Source organism: Peromyscus maniculatus, chromosome 21 (genome assembly GCF_049852395.1).
Source record: "Peromyscus maniculatus bairdii isolate BWxNUB_F1_BW_parent chromosome 21, HU_Pman_BW_mat_3.1, whole genome shotgun sequence".
In the NCBI taxonomy this organism is placed as follows: Eukaryota; Metazoa; Chordata; class Mammalia; order Rodentia; family Cricetidae; genus Peromyscus; species Peromyscus maniculatus.
Window position 1 is genome coordinate 12,836,135 of NC_134872.1, and position 21,043 is coordinate 12,857,177.

The 21,043-nt window shown below is 37.8% G+C and overlaps 1 protein-coding gene across 1 annotated transcript in view; it reads right to left on the reverse strand.

The window, feature by feature from the left end:
* Positions 1–289: 289 nt before the first annotated feature.
* Positions 290–21,043, reverse strand: part of LOC102902787 (solute carrier family 5 member 4B) — a 73,090-nt gene continuing 52,336 nt past the window's right edge. Inside the window, exons 11-15 of the mRNA XM_076558621.1 lie at positions 15,969–16,119; positions 9,974–10,142; positions 7,683–7,898; positions 5,444–5,546; positions 290–1,586 (exon numbers count right to left, since the gene is read on the reverse strand). Coding sequence (XP_076414736.1) covers positions 1,372–1,586; positions 5,444–5,546; positions 7,683–7,898; positions 9,974–10,142; positions 15,969–16,119 — 854 coding nt within the window. The 3' untranslated portion in view covers positions 290–1,371. The remainder of the gene's footprint in view (positions 1,587–5,443; positions 5,547–7,682; positions 7,899–9,973; positions 10,143–15,968; positions 16,120–21,043) is intronic.

Here is a 21,043-nt window from a genome sequence, read left to right on the forward strand (position 1 = left end):
TTCACATTTCACAGACTTTCTTTATCAGAGCACAATATACATAATTCAGTCTACTTGTCTTGGTTAGAGTTAAATACCAGAATCTGTGTAATTAAGGATAACCATGAGGTTTTGTACAAAGGCACCTATGTGGAACTTTGGAAATGTTGATTTATGAACAAGCACTACCCACGATCAGATTGTGTGAATATAAATGAGCCACATGATCTCCCTAGGAAGAGGCATATGTGTGTATAGATGAAGGTAGAGATTTCTATTAAAGACAAAATGAGAGTTTTAGTTCATTGTTATCATATTCAAATTCTTTTTTTTTTCAGGGGGGTGGTATATACACAAGGCAAATATACAAATATATAACAAATATTTGTAAGTTACAGATATAAAGCATAAGGAAGCTCACTCCTCAGAAATAATTGGTGAGGAGAAATTGTCTTGAATCATATGCACAGGAGAAAGCAAGTTTGTTTATGTAGCCACATGACACTGATTCATTGTCATTTTACATAACATCCAATGAATACTGTCTTGGTTACTGTTCTTCTGCTGTGGAGAGACACCATGTCCAAGGCAACTCTTATAAAAGAAAGCACTTAGCTGGGAGCTTGCTTACAGTTTTAGAGGGTTAGTCTATGCTCATTATGATGGGAAGCAGACAGGCATAGAGTGGAACAGTAGCCAAGAGCTCTATATCTGCCTCATAAGCAGGTAGCAGGCAGAGAGCAAGACATTGGGCCTGGCATAGGCTATTGAAACCTCCAAGCCCACCCCCAGTGACACATTTTCTCCAACAAGGCCACACCTCCTAATCCTTCCAATCCTTCTCAAACAATTCTACTCCCTGGTGACTATGCACCTAAATATATGAGCCTGTAAGGGCTAGTCTCATTCAAACCACCACAAATATTGATGGTCCAAGTTTTTATAAGTTGTAAACTTTTGAAATAAGGAGATATGATCAAAGGAAATAAACTTTCATATAAAAAAAATTCTTGGAATTGTGACCATACATAAAAATAGTCTATGTAGCTGAAACTTACTAAATGAACAGCTCTTAAGCATTATCACCACAAACATACAAATGACCAAATGGAGTGATAGATGTATTAGTCTGATCATGGTAATTATTTCAAAGTGTGTGTACATTTCAAATCACCATGTATACCTTAAATATATACAATTTTCATTTCAAGTTATATCTAAATAGAGAGGGGAAAATAATTTTTACCTCATAGACACAAAGGCTAAATGCTAAAAACAAGAAATTTTCATAGCAATCTACTATTTAACATTTCCAATTGGTCATCTAAGTTTGTCACAGAGCAAACATTTATAAAAGGAAGTTCAACAGTTACTCTTCGCTTCGTTCAGAGTTCAGGCAAAATAGGCATGGACAAAGACAGTCACAGCCAGGAGGAGGATGGCGTTGATATTCACCACATTTCTCCAAAAGGGCTTTTCAGAAGTGTCAGTAAATTTTTCCCTTAGGGCTTCTTCCTCCTCTTTGGTTAGCTTAGGCCCTGTATTCTGCAAACCACAGAATAAGCTGCATACCCTCTTGAGACATCCACGGGATTGCTCAGAATCATCTAAAACAGGAAACACATGGACGCATTACCACCAAAGACAGAAAATTGAAATCATTGTTGGCGCTGTACAAATCACTGTGAGCCATGTCACCACTTACAAGTGTCATGGAAATCTATGGAAAAATATGGTGAAATTCAACTATATAAAATAGAAAATCCTGCATGATAAGAATCTAATAAACAAAGTAAAATGAAATGAGTGGTAGTGGCATTGACATATCACAATAATTTTTTTTATCTCAATACTATAACGTGTTTATTTCAGAGAGAAATTTTGAGCATTTTTACAGTTACTGTATATTGGATTCTTTCTTATTTAAAATGTTTTCATTGAAATAGAGTTCTATCACTTTTTTTCTCCTTTTCCTCCCTCCAGCTCCAACTGGCCTCCCTTGAACCCCTCCCATGAACCTCCCATTCTCAAGGTGATAGCTAATTGGACTTAAGGTCCACCAACAGGAAGGAGATCATGGCTAGAACTGTAAACCTCCCAGTGAGAGTGAGAGCATCAGACCTTAGGAAAGAACGTACTCCCACCACTTGGCTAGACCAACATTATTTCTTACTATATGCTAAATCTCATCTTGATAGCCGTAGATGAGTGTAGCTGCCACCCCTCATCAAGTGGAGACTGCAAATGGAGACTGCCACAGAAAACTACAACCGGACTCAATGCAGAGATTGATAGGTCGTGAAGACCTCAGCCACAGTGGATAGATACATCTACATCACAGCTCCTGCATCTATGGCTCCAGGAGCATCATGAAGGAGGTGGGAAGGACTATGAGAGGCAGAGTACCAGGAAATCTGCCATGAAACAGTCTCTCCTAGAAATGGCTGCTTAAACAAGACTGGAACAATGACCATATCAATGGATATGTGAACATGGGAGGGGGAACGTTTTGAGGGCTCCCACCCTTTGACAAAGAACTACAGGCAACTATTGATAATTCTCCTGGAAGAAGGAGAATTATCTTCTCCCAGGGATGACCCTAATTGGTTATCTAAGACAAAGTGGTCAGCCCTGAAACCATATATGTACAAATAACTAAAATAGATTCAGCAGATTGTACATATCTGTATACATATATATATGAATACACATACATATATGTATATATGTAACAATTATAACAATAATAATATCAATGAGTTTTTAAAAACAGATAAAAGGACTATCAATAACCTCATGTAAACATGCTAAAAAGATGAAGAAACCATCAAAAGAACGATGACAGGTGGTTCATAAAATCATTCAGCAGCCGGAAGATGTCACACAAGCTCCTACCCCATCCCCATGGGCCAGGGCAGCAGGTGTCACTAAAGTGAACAAATATATAATGGAGAGATGAAAACGATAGAGTATGTGATGGAGAGATGGGAGGAAAAGATAAGTGGAGTGGTTTGCACATTGTGGAAAGAGGTGGAACTGGAGATATGATGGTGGTGAGGAACAGGCCGATAGGAGGAGCCTGCCCTGCCAATTAAAGCCATGCTGCTGTCCCGGGTCCAGGGGATGCTGGAGGCCAGGCTGCCACCAAGGGCCATGTCTGAGTGTCCTGTGCTGCCACCTTGGGCCATGGTGATGTCCAGGCCTGGGCTGCCACCAAGGGCCATGTCTGGGTCCATGGCCCTGCCACAGTCGGGGTCAGTGATGTCCATGGCCCATGTTGCCACCAAGGGCCACATGAATATCCATGGTCTGGGCTACTGCCTGAGGGGAGCCAAACTGATCTGAGTGTCCTGTGCTGCCACCTGGGGCCATGGTGATGTCCAGGCCTGGGCTGCCACCAAGGGCCATGTCCGTGGTCCTACTGCAGCCAGGGTCTGTACTGATGTCCATGGCCCAAGTTACCACCAAAGGTCATACAGTATGATCTGGGCTGCCACCTGAAGCCATGTTGATAACAGAGGGCCATGCTGCTGCTGGGAGTCATGCTGATCTGAGTGACCTGCTCTGCCACCTGAGGACAGGAGAGATTGCCTCCCCAACCCACCCCATGTGTGTGTGCGTGCGTGTACACACACACACACACACACACACACACACACACACACACACACACACTGGCTGTAGCACTCAAGAAAGCAAGCCCAACATCTCGCCTGGGCAGCACAGTAGAGCTTGCCCTGGTCCTATGGGCATGGGAGAGTTGGTCCTGCCCCTTGCCAGCTGCCATAGGCAGGAAAGCTGGCCACACCCCTCACCTGGGGCAACACAAGAAATCTGGTTCTGGTGGCATGGGTACAGGAGAGCAGACAGGCTGACTAGCTAATTCAGGCCCAGATCTGTGGCTGAGACTTGGCCCACCCCAATATCTACCCTATCCATGAACTGCTGGAGTGGGTGAAGGGGTCAGCCATGCAGATCCAAAGCTGCAGCATCTCCATGACACAGGGCAACAATAGAATTTCCAAGAGGAGAGCTGGTGAGGGTCTAGTATTGATAGTGTAGCAGAAGTCAGCGACCTCGAACCAGTCCAATGTCTCATTGCAATGAACATTTGCAACTTAAGCTGTTTGGGCAAAAGGGTGGACTGTGTGGTAGGTACACTGCAGCTTCCACAGTGAGATTTTTGTTTGTTTGTTTTCTTTGAGGGGAGGAGGTTGTAGGTAGGGGTGGTGAGTGGATATGGGGAGATGAGTGGGATTGGGGTGCATGATGTGAAATTCACAAACTATCAATAAAAAGTTAAAAAATATATTTTAAAAAAATTACTCAGCAAAGAAGTATTTAAATTAAAGTATTTCAAAATACTAGTTCTCCATCATTAACAAACATATAAGGTTTTATATTTGTGTTACAGAGTCTGTGTGGAAACAGGAGCTATTATATGCTGTTGTAAAGAAATTTAACTCCTAATTATGGGAATTTGGAGAAGATAGCAAAATTATATAGTCGCCCTCCCTTCAATCCAACAGTCAAGCTTCTTCAAATCTTCAGATGGTATAGTGGGTCACATACAAAAAGTTGTGTGCAACGTTCTTCATTGTAGAATTGGAAAAATTTGAAACATACTTCTAAACAGAAATCTATGAAAAATTATAATAAAAGTAAGACAAAACAGAAATACATGGTAATGAAACTGATACAAAGCAAACCTATTAAACACAACAGAAGTATTTGGAGTAGTAGCAAACAGCCAATGAGCTTTGTTTCTAAAAGAGACTGAAATTAGGAGGCTGAAAATAAATTCCCAACCCATCATCCAACCTAAGTTAGAAACCATATCAAATAAAGGGACTCTAAATACTATAAATGGAAGGATAAACAAATGACAGAAGGTCACAAAATAAGACAGAACAATAATGCTCAAGAGAAACAAACCTAAAAGCTAGTTCCTTGATAAAAAATAGACTAGGTTAGTCTTAATCAGGATTTATGAAGGAATCTGCCTGCCTGGACTAGAAGATGTGTTGGGAAGAATAGGGAAGAATAAGGCTGCAGAGGAGACTGAGTCAGACACTCAGGCATGAGCAACTGAGACTGATTTGTTGAACACAATATGTAATTACAGACAGGACAGTCTGTAACTAATTATTATTTTGGCAGCTGGCACTCATTTTCATTGATACATGGTGGATGGATGGATGGATGGATGGATGGATGGATGGATGGATGGATGGATGGATGGATGGGTAGATGAACTGGAAATGAATAAATGAATCTCATATTAAATGATCAGTAGCTTTAGATGTTGAGAACATGTTTTTAAATGTTTTAGTTTTATACACACACATTTAAATCTCAGAAGCTGAATCTAGAGAGATTAAAACCAAACATAACCCATAAAAGCCCACACAGCCAAACCACACACAGTGTTCTTATATTAAAACAAATGTAAGCCAGATATTACCTTCTTCAAGAGCACTACCAACTTCTTCATGACTTTCCTCTTCTGCATCTAAGTCAATCCGCTTTTCTGTGCTGTTCCAAAGACTCCAGCACAGGCGGTATAGCTAACCAGAGACAACACACAAGTCTATTAGTGATGGGGAGATACTTACAGGATTGACAGATAGCCATGAAATCTGCTGCAAACTCACACCAAAGCAGTGATGGGTACGCCAGGCAACAGGGGAAGTCTAGGATGAAGCCAGCGCAAGTCAGGGTTAGAATCCAGTGATTCCTTGTTCAGTACAGGGTTTTAAAAAACGTAACTGTGCCGGTTAAACTGTATAGGTTAAAGGGGAAAGGTGTCCCACAAACTCTGTCACCAAAACACACCAAACATTTTGAATGATTCTGTTTCTGGATCTGTCATGCTTAGATAGTGTCTGTGAGCTGTTCTTGATTTCTGCCTTCCCACCTGCCTTTCTTAACACACACGCAAACTTCTACCACCTGCGATCTTAAACTAAATTTGTTTTCATCTTGATTGCTATCATTTCAGATTTTCATGCTTGATCTGTGTGTTGATTAATATCAGCACTAGGGAGAGACAGGCAGGAAGACTCTATGAATTCAAGATTAGCCTAATTCATAATGATAATGTTGTCAAACTTATACAAATTGGTCCGTGATTTTCTTCTACCAGTTTGTGAGTATTTAGCTTTCTTGTTTGTTTTTGATATAAAAATTAAAAGCTTTTATGTTGTCTCTAAGATTCCCTTACCATATAATATAAACACTTAAAATACCATTCGTTCTATTAACCCACTTGATTTTTAAAACATCCTTCTTCAGAGTCCTTGAATTCTAACCCTGACTTGCGCTGGCTTCATCCTAGACTTCCCCTGTTGCCTGGCGTACCCATCACTGCTTTGGTGTGAGTTTGCAGCAGATTTCATGGCTATCTGTCAAACAGCTCTTGATACTAATTGGTCTGCTTCAGAAGTTGAAAGTTCACAGTACATTCGAACCAAATGATGATCTCATTCATCCCTGAGACCAGTTCTTTAAAAATTATTACTAAGCTATGAGTATTCCTATTATCATATAGCTTCATATTTACATTTTGCCTTGGTGAGTTAGGTGTTTTCCTGTGTGCTTTTGTTCCATGCCCACTATCAAACAAAAGTGTTTAGTGATGAATTCTGGTAAGATGTCACTAATAAAGTTTTTTGTTTTGTTTTGTTTTTAGCTGCTACATGTTTCAAGTTCCCAAAATAGACATCTTGAACTGGCTGCTCCTCAAGCATATATGCAAATAGGTGCTACATTAAAGATTGTGAATGATAAACACAAAATACATAGCTGTATTATTACATGCTAGTAATGAACTGAAACATTGTTATTAAATAATTAGTATACATATTTTTAAAGGATTAGTGTCCCTTGTTTTAAAGATAAGTCTATTTTATTTTTTAAATGATATTATAGGGTAGTATAATATTCTGATTGTTTTTTCCTGATTCAACCATGTTATGAACATTTAAATATAAATTAGTTCTTCTTTGTTGTATATCTATTCTCTTACTGATAGAAATCTGGATTTCATCTATTTTTTTACTTAGAAACATTTGCAGAGAGACTTATTATATTTTTTGTTTTTGTGTGTATATTTCTACATAAACTACTAAAGGTAGAATTATTAATTCATAGATATAAGAATTTTTTAACAGCAAATACAAGTTACCCTCTTACAAACTGTAAAATTTACACATTCGCCAACAAGTGTGGATTGTAGAAAATTTCCCACTTTCTTACCAACACTGAACATTTTTTGGTCAAAAATGAATATCATATTTCCTATGTTCTTGTCCCTGTTGCTGTGTGCATTTTATCTCTATACATGTTGTGGATGATATTTGGTTTGCCCCTGTGTCTGCCCAGTTCAGGTGCCTCTTCTGTTCTTGGGTGTTTTGTGGTCTCTTAGGCAACACCAAGTGCTGTCATTCTGATCTCCTGAAACAGTGGTGCAGAGCTTCCTCCAAGCTCCATTATGAGGATTTCGAATTCCCAGTTCATTCCCTAATCTCACATCTCCATTCTCTGGTGTTTTGCATGTGCTAGGTGAAAAGCTGTTGTTTAGATGGAGTCTAACTCCAGAGTTACCCTGATTCCATTGCCTGAGCCTGTACAGAAGCCAACAGTGCTAGGAAGGGAAGAAATGCAATTTTCAAATTAGCACGGAGTCATCACTCATTACTCACATGAACATCAGGAATTGGTTTTGTTAGGAAGGAGATTCCCAGGACTATTAATACGGTCACGAAAAACACAATGACGGCAAAGTACATATAGTGCACTCCACAGATAATCGTTGGACAGTTACTGGGAGCTAAGCAACTCCCTGTTCCATATGCAAACTCTGTGATCATACGAATAAGGCCCATCACAAGTCCAGCCATTAGCCCCCAGAATGCTCCCTGGGGGGAAAAAAAGAATGAAATCAATGCTCAGAAAACATGAGATCTTTGAAGTAAGCACAGTTACCATGCTGCCTGCTCCATCAAGGAAAAGTAAGTGGCAAACCATGAGGATGGATTTTCAAAGAAAGTTGCAGATATGTCTGCACTAGTGGGATATTGTTGTCCATGTTTCTCGGGTACCAGAGCACTTTAATACCTGTTTGTTTTGATTTATGTCTGTGTATATCTGCTTATTTGTAGGTGTACCACATGCATGAAGTACCTGCAGAGGCCAGAAGAGGGTGTTAGATTTCCTGAACCTGGAGTCACAGGCAATGAAGAGCACCCCCCAAGTGTGGGTTCCAGAAACCAACCTGGGTCCTCTGCAGGAGCAGCAAGTGCTCTTAACTTCTAAACCATCTCTCTGGCTCTCTAGTGTGCATTTCTTTCTCTTGTATTCCATTCATTATTGACAAATGATATTTGCACACACTTATAGGTACAAATAGTTTATATTATGATGTACATATTACCAAATGACTTAAATTATTTAATTTCCATACTTCAACATCACATTTTTTATTTTATTTTATTTTATTTTACAATACTATTCAGTTCTACATAACAGCCACAGATTCCCTTGTTCTCTCCCTTCCTGCCCCCCTCCCCTTCTCCCCAGCCCACCCCCCATTCCCACCTCCTCCAGATCAGGTCGAGGGAAAGAGAGCGGGAGATCCTAGCTGGATCAAGAAAAGAGAGGGAGAACAAGGAATAGGAGACCATGGTAAATGAAGACCACATGAGAAAAGGAAGAAACAAAGAGCTAAAGAGGCCCACAGAAATCCACAAAGATACCCCCACAAAAGACTGGTGGCAATGGTCGAGAGACAGCCGGGACTGACATTTTTATTTTTTTTTAAACTCCAGAACTCTGCTATATAGTCTAGCCAAAGCTGAGGTTTTCTTCACTTTTGTTTTTCAGTCTATAGGTTTAAACACTTGCTACTTATCTCTTCAAATAAGCAGCTCTATGACTTACATAACTGTCAGGGCTGATAATAGGTATGTTTGACAAGTCAAAGCTTCCCTTTTCTCCCAGAGATGGGTGGTGTTGTAAACACCTGATCTCAGTTCTGCTCTCGGGAACTAGCATGGCATGTAGATTAGGATCATGGGCTCTAGACCGCAGGAGACCACATTTGAATCCCAACACCCTACTTATTAAGTAAGACATGGCGGGCAAAATAGACATCCATTTCTCTACACATGTTCCTTAACTGAAGGTTATATTAACAGGACTAACACTCAGCAACAGTTCATGGATTAAGGTAATGGTCTGTGAGAATCAATCATTTACAGAATAATAGCATTTAACATGTTTGAGTTAGTACTAATGTAGTAGTTTTTTTCTTTTACCTTTTTAGAGCTTTATTAGAAAAAGGAGAGAGAGAGAGAGAGAGAGAGAGAGAGAGAGAGAGAGAGAGAGCCAGAGAGACACGGAGAGAGACAGAGACCTCGCAGAGGGAAAGTACAGAGAGAGTACAGAGAGAGATAGATTTTTCTTATAAACATTTTACATGTCCTCTGTTTCTACCCTCTTAGTGGCACTCAAATAAGGTGGGTACCACTGTTGATTTTGTATTACAGGTTTGCATGATTTACTTGAGATCAATACACGAAAATTGTAAAGCTATGACTAGACCCTGGAAGTCTCTCCAAAATGAGTTTTGGTCAGCACTTTGCCATGAATGTACATAATTTATGAGAAATGTAAAGACTTTTCATTTGAGTGGGCACTGTATAGTCATATATATCTGTGAGGATTATAAATTGCGGCTTACCACAACTGAAGTTGAAATGGCCCTTAAGTGATAGACATAGGTTGGACAGAATGCATTATTTTTGAGATGGATTGTCACTCTGTTGCCCGGATTGGTCTTGAACTTCTGAATTCAAGATGTCTTCCTGACACAAACTCCTGAATAAGATTCTGGAACTATAGGTGTGGGCCACTGCACCTGAGTAAAAGAACGCCTTTTCCCATCCCAGAAGAAGTCCTAATTTTTGCCTCGTTCTTGCCAACTTCCCCTTACCTGCTCATTGACTCTTTTAAAGAAGATGGCAAGCATGAAGACAGCACCGATGGGAGGCCCGATGTAGCTAGAAAATGATGCTATGTAGTGGAACAGCTGTCCATTCTGTGATGACTGTACCAGTGGGACCCACAGGATGCTGATGACGATTAGAACGATGGAGAAGAGCCTGTCCAGGAAACACGGTGACTTAAAGATTAAGCAAAAGCATTCTGTCGGCCTCCACTGCTCCTCAAGCTATTCTTCTGCTCTTTCATTAGTTTTCCAGGCAAAGTCAAGCTGCTTGACCTTGCATGAACCAACACCATGCCCAATGGGTACCTGGCAGTAAAATGCCAATGAATAGACTTCTTTTCAATAATTAGCCACTACATTTTTATGTATAGCCTTAACTTCCCACTCACAAAAATCAACCGAAACTGCAGTAATTAGTAGTTTGTAATATATACACCAATTAGAAAGAAACACTAAACTATTTCTACCTATCAGTAATCATTTGTATTATAAATAAAGCAGACTTATATTTTGGCTTTTTTCATAGCTTGAGGGAAATTGAGTCAATTTGCATAGACTCAAATTAAAATATCAAATATCTAAGAATGTTGCATGTCATGGCAAGAAATGCTATGCATGCATTTCCTAACTAAAGTATTGCAGCAACTAAAACGAATGTGTCAAAAATACTGTCAAGAGGTAAAAAGCTGTTAGAGGTAGCTGCGGTCTGTGGGAGATGACTTCATTTGTAAACCCTAGTGTCTTAAGTGCTTGCCAACAAACAATTTACTAGACAGTGTGTCCACCTGAGCAAACAGTAGCACTGGGATGCATGGGAGCCCAACTTGTCAGGGTATAGATGGATAAGTGTCCTGTCCAAACTTCATAAACCACTATACTCTTAACAACATTAGAACAACGAATAATGAAAAGTTTTAGCATAATGTCAAAAACATTAATGATTTAATTAACTATCCCCACCATATTCGTAACTATCACTGGAAAACAAACACGTGCCCCTCCAGCTCACCTAACTTCAGTGCCTCCTGTCACATACATAATCAAACCTAAATCCGCGCTGTCAGTAAGTGAGCCTGTTTTGTGTCTCTTGTCTGCCATGCTAAGCTTAGCTATATCACTCTCACATACCCCTGTGTATTAACATGACTTTTTGCTTTCAATAAAAATACCATATCCTGTCCACTGATTTTTGTTTGTTTGTTGTTTTTTGAGACAGGGTTTCTCTGTGTAGCTTTGTGCCTTTCCTGGAACTTGCTTTGGAGACCAGGCTGGCCTCAAACTCACAGAGATCCACCTGCCTCTGCCTCCCGAGTGCTGGGATTAATGGTGTGCACTGCCAACACCCGGCACACTGATTCTTGTATAGAAGATGGAAGGTAGAAGATGGATGCTCAAAACAGTGATTAAAAAAAAAAAAAAAGTATTCTGACTAAAAAGTTCAGGTCCAGATAGGTTCACAGCAGAATTTTACCAAATTTTCAAAAAATATTACAGCTAATACTTCTTAAATTATTAAACAAATTAGAAACAGAAGAAATTCTTCCAAACTCCTTGCATGAAGCCAGGATTACTCTAATACCAAAATAATGTAAAGATACAACAGATAACAAAACTTATAAACCAATATCCTTGATAAACATGACTGAAAAAAACAATAAAATACTTGCAAATGTAATACAAGCATATATCAAAAAGATTATCCATCATAGCCAAGTTGGCTTTATCTCATAGATTCAGGAATAGTTCAACATACACAACTCCTAATTGTAATAAATCATATAAATGGACTGAAAGACAAAAGTCACATGATCATCTCAATAGATGCAGAAAAGGCTTTTACAAAATTCAATGACTTCATGATAAAAGTTCCAGAGAGAATAGGACTGGAGAAAACATATCTTAACATGATAAAAAGTTATCCACAACAAATTCATAGTCATCATCATCCTAAATGAAAGAAAAGTCAAAGAATCCCATTAAAAACAGAAAGAAGCCAGGGCTGCCCACTATACTCACTCCTTTTCAATATAGTTCTGGAAGCACTAGGTGGACCACAAAGGCAAGAGAGGATAATTAAAGGATTACAAATAGGAAAAGAAGAGTCAAACTATCCCTATTTGCAAATGACATGATATTATACATAAAAGATCCCAAAAATTTCACCAGAAAAATTCTAGAAATAATTAAAAAAAAAAAACCTTCAGCAATATGGCAGGATACAGAATCAAATCACAAAAATACATTAGTTTTTCAATATACCTACAACAAACACCAAGAAAGAGATTTTGAACATGTTCTACCCATGAGAGCCTCAAAAACTTAAAATATTGAGGAATATACTCAACCAAGAAGGTAAAAGAGCTCTAACATGAAAATGTTAGATTTCCGAAGCAAGAGATTGAAACAGACACTAGTAAGTGGAAAGACCTTCCATGATCATGGGCTAGCAGTATTAATATTGTGAAAATGACCATCCTACCAAAAGCTATTTACCAATTAAAAGCAAGCCCAATAAAAATCCATCTCTTACCTCACAGAAATAAAAACATCCTATAATTCATATACAGAACCTTAAAGACCCTGGATAGCCAATGCAATTCTGAGCAGAAAAAAATAAACATTGATGGAGGGATAACCATCTATATATTTCAATATATTATAGATCTATTTTAATAAAAAAACATTTTATAGTGGTACAAAAAAAAACAGATGTGTAGACCAATGGAATAAAATAGAAGACTCAAACATGAGTGTATGTAACTACAACTCTCTGGTCTTTGACAAAGATGCCAAAAACATACACCCAAAGAAAGATAACATCTTCAACAAATGGTAGTAGGAAAACTAAATGTCTACATGTTGAATGATGAAATTAGACTCACAACTATTACCTTGCACAAAACTAACTACAAAAGATCAAAGAACTGAGTGTGAAACCCAACTTGAATTTCAGTGAAAGTAAAAACACTGAAATTACTAGAGGAAAAGATAGGCAGTAACCTACATGGTATTAGTGTGGGAATGGACTTTCTCAATAGAACTCCATTTGCCCAGGAATTAAAGCTAATAATTGATAGGCATAACCTCATGAAAATTAAAAGCTTCTGCGCAGCCACTGAGACAATCAGTGGAGTGAAGAGGAACCCTACAGAATGAAAGAGAATTTTTGTCAGCCATACATGTGGCACTGGATTAATACCAGAATATAAAAACAACCTTTAAAAAGGTTTTTATAAAATAAAAAAAATCCACAATAAAAAAAAGGTTTTTAAAGAAGACACATTGAGAAAGTGAGCTACAGATCTCAATGGAAAGTTCTCAAAAGAAGAAATAAAATTGCTAAAAAAAAAAAAAAAAGTATCTCAAAAATATTTATCAGCTCTATCAGTTAATGAAATGTAATTTAAAACAACTTTGAGATGCCATCTTATCCAAGTCAGACTGGTTAATATCAACAAGACATCTAACAACAAATTCTGGAGAGATTTGGGGGAACAGGAGCCCTCACTTGCTATTGGTGTGATTGTAAAGTAGTGCAGTCATTTTAGAATCAGTGTGGGGAACTCTCAAAAAGCCAAAAATAAATCTATCATATGATTCAGATATACCACACTTGGACATACGAGCAAAGAACTCAATACCCTGCTTCACAGATACTTGATAAGCAATGTTCATTGCCGTTCTAGTCACAATAGCTAGGAAATGAAAACAGCAGAAATGACCTTTGTCTGACAAATGGCTAGTGAAAATGTGACAAACACACACACACACACACACACACACACACATTTCTCTAATTCGTGGTTCTTCATTTCAAATCATCGTACGTGAGTAGTATATGACTTGGAAAAATGGCAGAAAGTAAAAAGGAACTATGGGAGCCAGGAGACAGTCACTATGTTGGGGGAAGTGAGAAAAACAAGCAGGCAGCTTTCATTGGGTAGTAGGAAGGGAGATCAATTCAGAAGAAGAAGGGAGTCGGGACAAATAACTCTGAGCTTGCTTGAAACAGCCTTAATAAGACCTCATATCTTTTTATATATTCACCTAAAATTGCATACACTATATATGTGTGTGTGTGTGTGTGTGTGTGTGTGTGTGTGTGTGTGTGTGTGTGTGTGTAGACATATCTATTTTAAACGAAGTTGTGACAGTTGGGCTGACATAACTTTCTACGAGAGCCATAGGCTGTCATCTAACAAAAACCCCAGTGTCTGGCACAAAAAAGCTCCCCCTGAGTTGTTGATGAGGGTAGTTCAGGAGATACATAAAACAATATAGGCTATTACTATTGCTGTTGGCTCCTTCCCAGAGGTAGAAGGTAAGGTCCTGTTCCCCAAGATGCCATAGATAGCCTCTGGACAAGGACTCAGAAGATTCAAGCCGGATCTAACCTGAAAGCCTCTTCCTGGAAGTCTATTTTTCCTAGTATTAGAATGTGCTGTGCAAGCTGCCAAGGAAGGGAAGCCATCAGTAGTCCTGCCTGATGATGATACCTAGGACTCACAATGACCAGCATGGCAAGACACCCTAAAGGTGCAGAAGTGGCACTCAGGGTTTGACTGTAACCAACGGTTCTCTAATTGGACTGAAAACTGCCTCAACAGGGAGGAAAATTATGCCTGATACCCAGCCAATTACCTTGGATTAGTGAGGTCATCGATCTTAGAGGAGAACAGACTATACCACTTCACTGAGCCCACAGAATTACTAACTGTATTCTATGCACTTATCTTTATATTCATGGATAAGTATACATCTCACCCCTTATTCAAGAAGCTTTTCTTTGCAGCAAGTGGATACAATTACAGAAAACAACTGGTCAAAATGCAGATATCAGGTATTGGCATGCGTATCTCCAGAGGATACATCTACAACATAAATCCTTACACCCAAGGCTCAGAGATTATCACAGAAGATTATCAGAGCCAGAGGACTAGAATATCCCTGTGAGATTATGTCTCCTAGAAATGGCAGGGAAACTATACCCATGACATATGAACATTATTGCTGCCTAAAAAAAAAACCTGAACAATAACAACATGAACAGATGTGCTAATACAGAAGGACGAAATATCACAAGGTCCCCACCCCTAGACAAATAACAATAAGCAATTAATGACTACTGAAAGAGAAAATTAGTCTTCCCCAGGGATGAGTGCCCTAATTAGTTATCAAGTGGTCAGACTTAAAATCATATACATAAAAGTGTCACTGACAGACTCAGCAGGATGTGTGTATGTATATATAATAATCTTAAAAAAAGGCCATGAATTTGAGAAGGTGTGTAGCAGGACATGGAAGGGGTTCGAGGCAGGAGAAATGGGGGTTAATGGGAATAAAAGGAGGGGTAATTGTATAATTGTATTTTAATTAAAATAAATAATAACTTAAAAATTAAAATATATCTCAATATCGATTCTGCTTGAAAATTAAAAGGAGAAAAGGATGCCACATTGGCTATTATTTCTTCTTGTTTCCATCCATCTTACTGTCTTCAAGGCCCCAAGGCTACCAGGATCCATTGGGTTGATAAAACTCTCCAGGCAGCCTCTTGGATTTTATCTCTTTGGGGGTCTGTCTCTATCTAGCATGCTCATCCTTTAGTGAATGCAGTTGGTAAACTTCCCTGTGTTAAGTGTGTGGATGAGGAAGTTTCTCATCTCCATGTGGTATGCATAGAAACTGTTAAAGGAAACACAGTTAGCTATCAGACTTACAATACGAAGTATATCCCATTAAACATGGATGAAGTTTTGTGAAGATATGGTGTAGGGACAATGAAGAGGGGAAGGAATAAGTAAGTAAACTAAAATGTTTGTGTCTGTAAAGAGAAAGGTTGAATTGAACATTCCCCATGATTCTTCCCATGGTAGAACTACATTTTTAGTTTCACTGAATCCAGAGACCAGGGGTCTGTAGTTCCTATCTACATGCACCCTCCTCAGAGGAGTGCTAGGCAGAGACCAGGTTCCCTCACCGTCCAGCAATCAGGAGCTCTCTCTCAGATGCCTTCTTCCTCATCTTGGTGTAGAGGTCCATGGTGAAGAGGGTGCTGGCGCTGTTGAAGATGGAGGTCAGGCTACTCATGAGAGAGGCCAACATGACTGACAGCATCAGGCCTCGAAGTCCTGGGGTCAGGAGAGGGTAAAGCTCTGGTTAGAGGGGATGTCATGGCTTATGAGTGATTTACTACATCAAAGAGCCATGCAAAGGCGAAACCGTCACTTACAAAGTTATTAGATAATATAATTATCAGTGTACATCATCACTGAATTTTTCTTGGAAATTTAACCAGTTAAAGCACACAAAAGGTTTAGAAAGTCATTGAAACACAGTAGAGGTTCAATTGTGTGTTGGATACTATGATTATTCATGTAAAGTGAATACATCATTACAGAATATTTATAACAAGGTTCAATCAAATTAACCGTACTTGAATATAAAAAAAACAATGTGGTAGTGAAATGCTTGACTTTTAATCTGAGAATTTAATTTTTAAAATACAAAGCCATCATGTGGCTAGTTAGTTTCTATAATTTAAAATTAGCTTAAGATGTAAATATCTAGATTTATAATGCAAATATTTTCTAAGGTTCATTGCTCAGATTTAGCTTAGTGTGTGCTTTGATACTGAATTAGTTTCTTAAAAAGAAGTATACACTTGAAACTACATTTCATAAATTCAATTGTTTCTGCTGAAAATAAATTACTGGATTTTGCAAACTCTCAGTCTGAGAATTCTTCTCAAAATTTTACTAGTGCTTTTCGAGTGTCCTACAATGAGTTTTGACCATATTTACTCCCACCTCCAACTCTTTTTCAGATTCATCTCCCTTTCTCTAACTACCCAACTCCGTATCTACCCCCGCCAAAAAAACCCAAAAATATCAAGACCAAATTGCACTACCCAAACGTTCTTGGATGTATTGTCTTCCATAGGATCATGTTTAGCTTACAAGAGGCTAAACACTTAGAGACAACTGTTTCTTCCTCCCCTAGGAGCTAACAATTGCCAATAGCTATACAGCTATGAGATTTCATGCTCAACTCCCATATCTATGCTGGGCTTTGTCTGCCTGGGGGTTTTGCAGATCCTGTGCATGCTAATGCAACTGCCTTGAGCTCTTATATGTAACTGCCCAGAAGACACTGTTTTCTTGTAGCCACTTGCTGTCCCTGTCTATTATACTCTGTCTTCATATTCTCCTATAATGATCCCTGAGTATTGGGAAAAGGGGCTATGGTTCATTTGCTCCACTTAGGACTAAGCATTCTGTAGTTTCTTATTCTAATTACCTTCTACTGCAAAAAGAAACTTCTCAGATTGAGAAATTCATTGACCCTCTGTCAGATGTATAGTTGATAAAGATTCCCCCCTGCCCCTCCATTCTCTGGAATACTTCTTCATTTGATTATGTCATTCACTGTATACAAATGTTTTAGTTTATGAGGTCACATAATTAATTGATGGTTTTAATGCCTGCACTATCGAATTCATGTTCAGAAAGTCCTTTCCTGAGCTGATAAATTCAAGTGAATTTTCTACTTTCTCCTCTGTCAGACTCATGATATCAGGTCATGTGTTGAGATCCTTGATCTATTTGGAGTTCTGTTTTGTGCAGATGATAAAAAGGGGATCTCATTGTATAGCTATCCAATTTGACCAACATTATTTTTGAAGACACTAACTTTTCTCCAATATTGTATCATTGGTCTCTTTGTCAAAAAAGAAAAGATAAGATCAGGTGGTTGTAAGAGTATGAGTTTATATGTGGGTCCTCAATTCTATCTCTTTAATCAATGAGTCTGTTTTAGCTCTGCAGTATAACTTGAAATTTTGGACAGTGATGCCTCCAGCAGTTTTTTGCTGTTCAAGATTATTTTGGTTATTATGTTTTTTTAAAATATATATTTCCATATGAAGTTTCAAGTTATTTTCTCAATTTCTTTTAAAATCTGTGTTGGAATTTTGATAATTGTAGGGAATCTGAGAATTGTTTTTGGTAGGATGGCTGACTATTTTCACAATATTCACAATTTTCATCTTACCTATTCATGAGCATTGGAGCTTTTTCTATTTTCTGGTATCTTCTACAGTTTTTTTTTTTTTTTTTTTTTTTTAGTATTTTAAAGTTTTTGTTGTATAAGTCCTTCAGTTTCTTACTTAGATTTCTTCAAAGATAATTTATTGAGGGTATTTGGAATGCTATTGCTTCCTTTATTTATTTATTTATTTATTTATTTTTGGGTGTGTTCATCATTTGTATATAAAAAGGCTACTGGTTTTATTGTGTGTGTTAAATTTGTATCATGAAAATTTTCTGTGTGTAGTTTTATTTATCAGCTAGAGTTTTCTAGTGGAATCTTTATAGTCTTTTATATGCAAAATCATCATTCACAAATAAACACAGTTTGACTTCTACTTTCCTATCTGTATTCTCTTCACTTATTTTATTGCTCTGGCAAAGACTTCAAGTACTATGTTGAGTAGGTATGGAGAAAGTGGACATTCATGTCTTGTTCCGTGTGTGTGTGTGTGTGTGTGTGTGTGTGTGTGTGTGTGTGTGTGTAAATACTTTGAGTTTTTCTTTGTTGAGGATTTTTGTTGTGGGATTCCTATATATTGCCTTTTATATGGATATGTCCCCAGTAACCTTATTTCCTCCAGGAATTTTTATCATAAATGGATGTTGGATTTTGTTAAAGATCTTTTCTGCATCTAAGGAGATGAATGTGTGATTTTGCGCTTGTGTCTATTTATGTGGTGAATTATGTCTATTAATTTATGTTTGTTGAACTATCTCTGCTTCTCTGGGATGAAGTTGACTTGATCATGGTGGATAATCTTTTTGCAGTGCCCTTTTCTGTTTATAAGCAATCCATTGAAAACTTTTATATTGAAGTTAATGATACATATTGGTCTATAATTTTCTTTTTTGTTGTTGGGTCTTTTCTTGCTTTGGTATCATGATAATATTGGATTTGTAGAGGGAATTTGGAAAATATCCTTTTCTATTTTGCAAAATAGTTTCAGAAGTATTGGTCATAATTCTGGTATGATTCTACAGTTTATCTATCTGGCCCTGGGCCTTATTTTTTAGTTGGGAGATTACTAATTACAGTTTTTAATCTTGCTAGATGTTATGGTCTATTTAAATTATTTATTTAATCTTGATTTAACTTTGGTAGGTTGTATACATTTAGTTAATCCATTTCTATTAGATTTTCCACTTTGATGGGTTATGAGTTCTTAAAGTATATCCTTGTGATTCTCTGAATTTCTTCCCCTTTTTATTCCTTATTTTATTTATTTGGACCACAGTTCTCTTTCTTCTGGATAATTTTGTTAATGTTTGTCAATCTTGTTAAACATTTCATAAAACCAGTTCTTTATTTCACTCATTCTTTGTATCATTACTTTTTGTTTTCATTTCATTAATTTCAGCCCTGATTTTGATTATATACTTTTGACTATTTGATAGGGAATTGTTGATCATTCTTGTTTTCTAAAGCTGTCAGGTACATCATTAAGTTATTTGAGATCTCTTAAAATTTTAGATGTAGGTATATAAAGATGTGAACTTTTTTCTCATGGCTGCCTTCATCATGTCTCGTAGTTTTAGGTATTTTGTGTTCTCATTTTCATTCAGATCTAGGATTTAAAAAGGTTTTCTTGATTTCTTCTTTCAGTCAATTTGGCTGAGTAGTGTGTTGTTTCACTTTCATGGATTTGCATACTTTCTCCCATTCCTGTGTTATTGATATCCATCTTTGATGTATAGTGGTCATATAGAATGCAAGACATCATTTCAAATTTCCTAAATTTGTTGAGACAAATTTTTTTTTTCATGATATGTAGTCTATTTTGGAGAAAGTTCTATGATGTGTATTTCTCGGTGTTTGGATGGAATGTTCTATAGACACAATTTAGTCCTTTTGATTTATGATGCTATTAACTACAGAATTTCTGTATTTCATTTTTTCCAGTTGATCCATCTATTGAATAGAGTTATGTATTAAAATTATCAATTATCACTGTGTTGTAGTCAATCTATGATTTTAAATCTAATAGTGTTTATTTTATAAAACTGGGTGTCTCTTCATTTTGGTGCATATATATTTAGAATTGTAATATCTTATCATTGAATATTCCCTTTAATGTGTATAAAGTGGCCCTCTTTATTTCTTTTGACTAGTTTTAGTTTGAAGTCTATTTCATTGTATATTAGAATAGCTCTTCCTGCTTGTTTCTTAGTTCCTTCCACTTTGAATACTTTTTTCTAACATTTTACCCTTTGGTGGTGACTATCAATGGTGGTGATTGTGTTTCTTGGAAGCAGCAAAAAAGTGGACGCTGTTTTCTGCTCCAGTATGATAGTTCATGTCTCATTTTTATAGATTTGAGAGCATTATTGAACTTATTGTTGAACAAGGACCATAGAGGTGGTACTCAGGACTTTTCCCTCAGGCAAAGGGTTCTGATGGAGTTGAAGATGTGCTTCTAGGATCCCTACTTGAAGAGGAGGCACTGTGGGCATGGAATGCAAATGTTCAAAGGTAAGTCATCGGAGAGGGTGGAGTTGCTGGTGTATGCCTAATGACTCTATCTGGAAAGGAGCAGTCCTTGGGTCATGGGGATGGATGGAGTTGGTGGCCTGATTCTTGTGTCTACCCAGAAAGGGGCTCGCACAGTGGGAATGGCTAGAATTTGTGGGGTGGGTGGACTTGCTGGTTGGAGCCTAGGATTTATGCCTAGGGGTGGGGGCAGGAGGTAAGGGCCCTCAGCAGGGGTGGATGTGTCTAGTGACACACGTTGGGCCTCCATACCTGACAAGAGCATGAAAGAGGGGGCACAGAAAGTCACACTCTGGGTATGTTCTTCTTAGGCAAGTCACAAGATCATCCATTATTGCATTTTCCTCTAGTAATCTGAGAATGATCCAGTGCATAAATTTAGTGCTAAATGTTTACTTAAAGGTCATGTGCTGGAAACTACTTTGGAAGAATGGAAATAATATGGTACTATCTTTCTTTGGGGGAGAAACTCTTGGC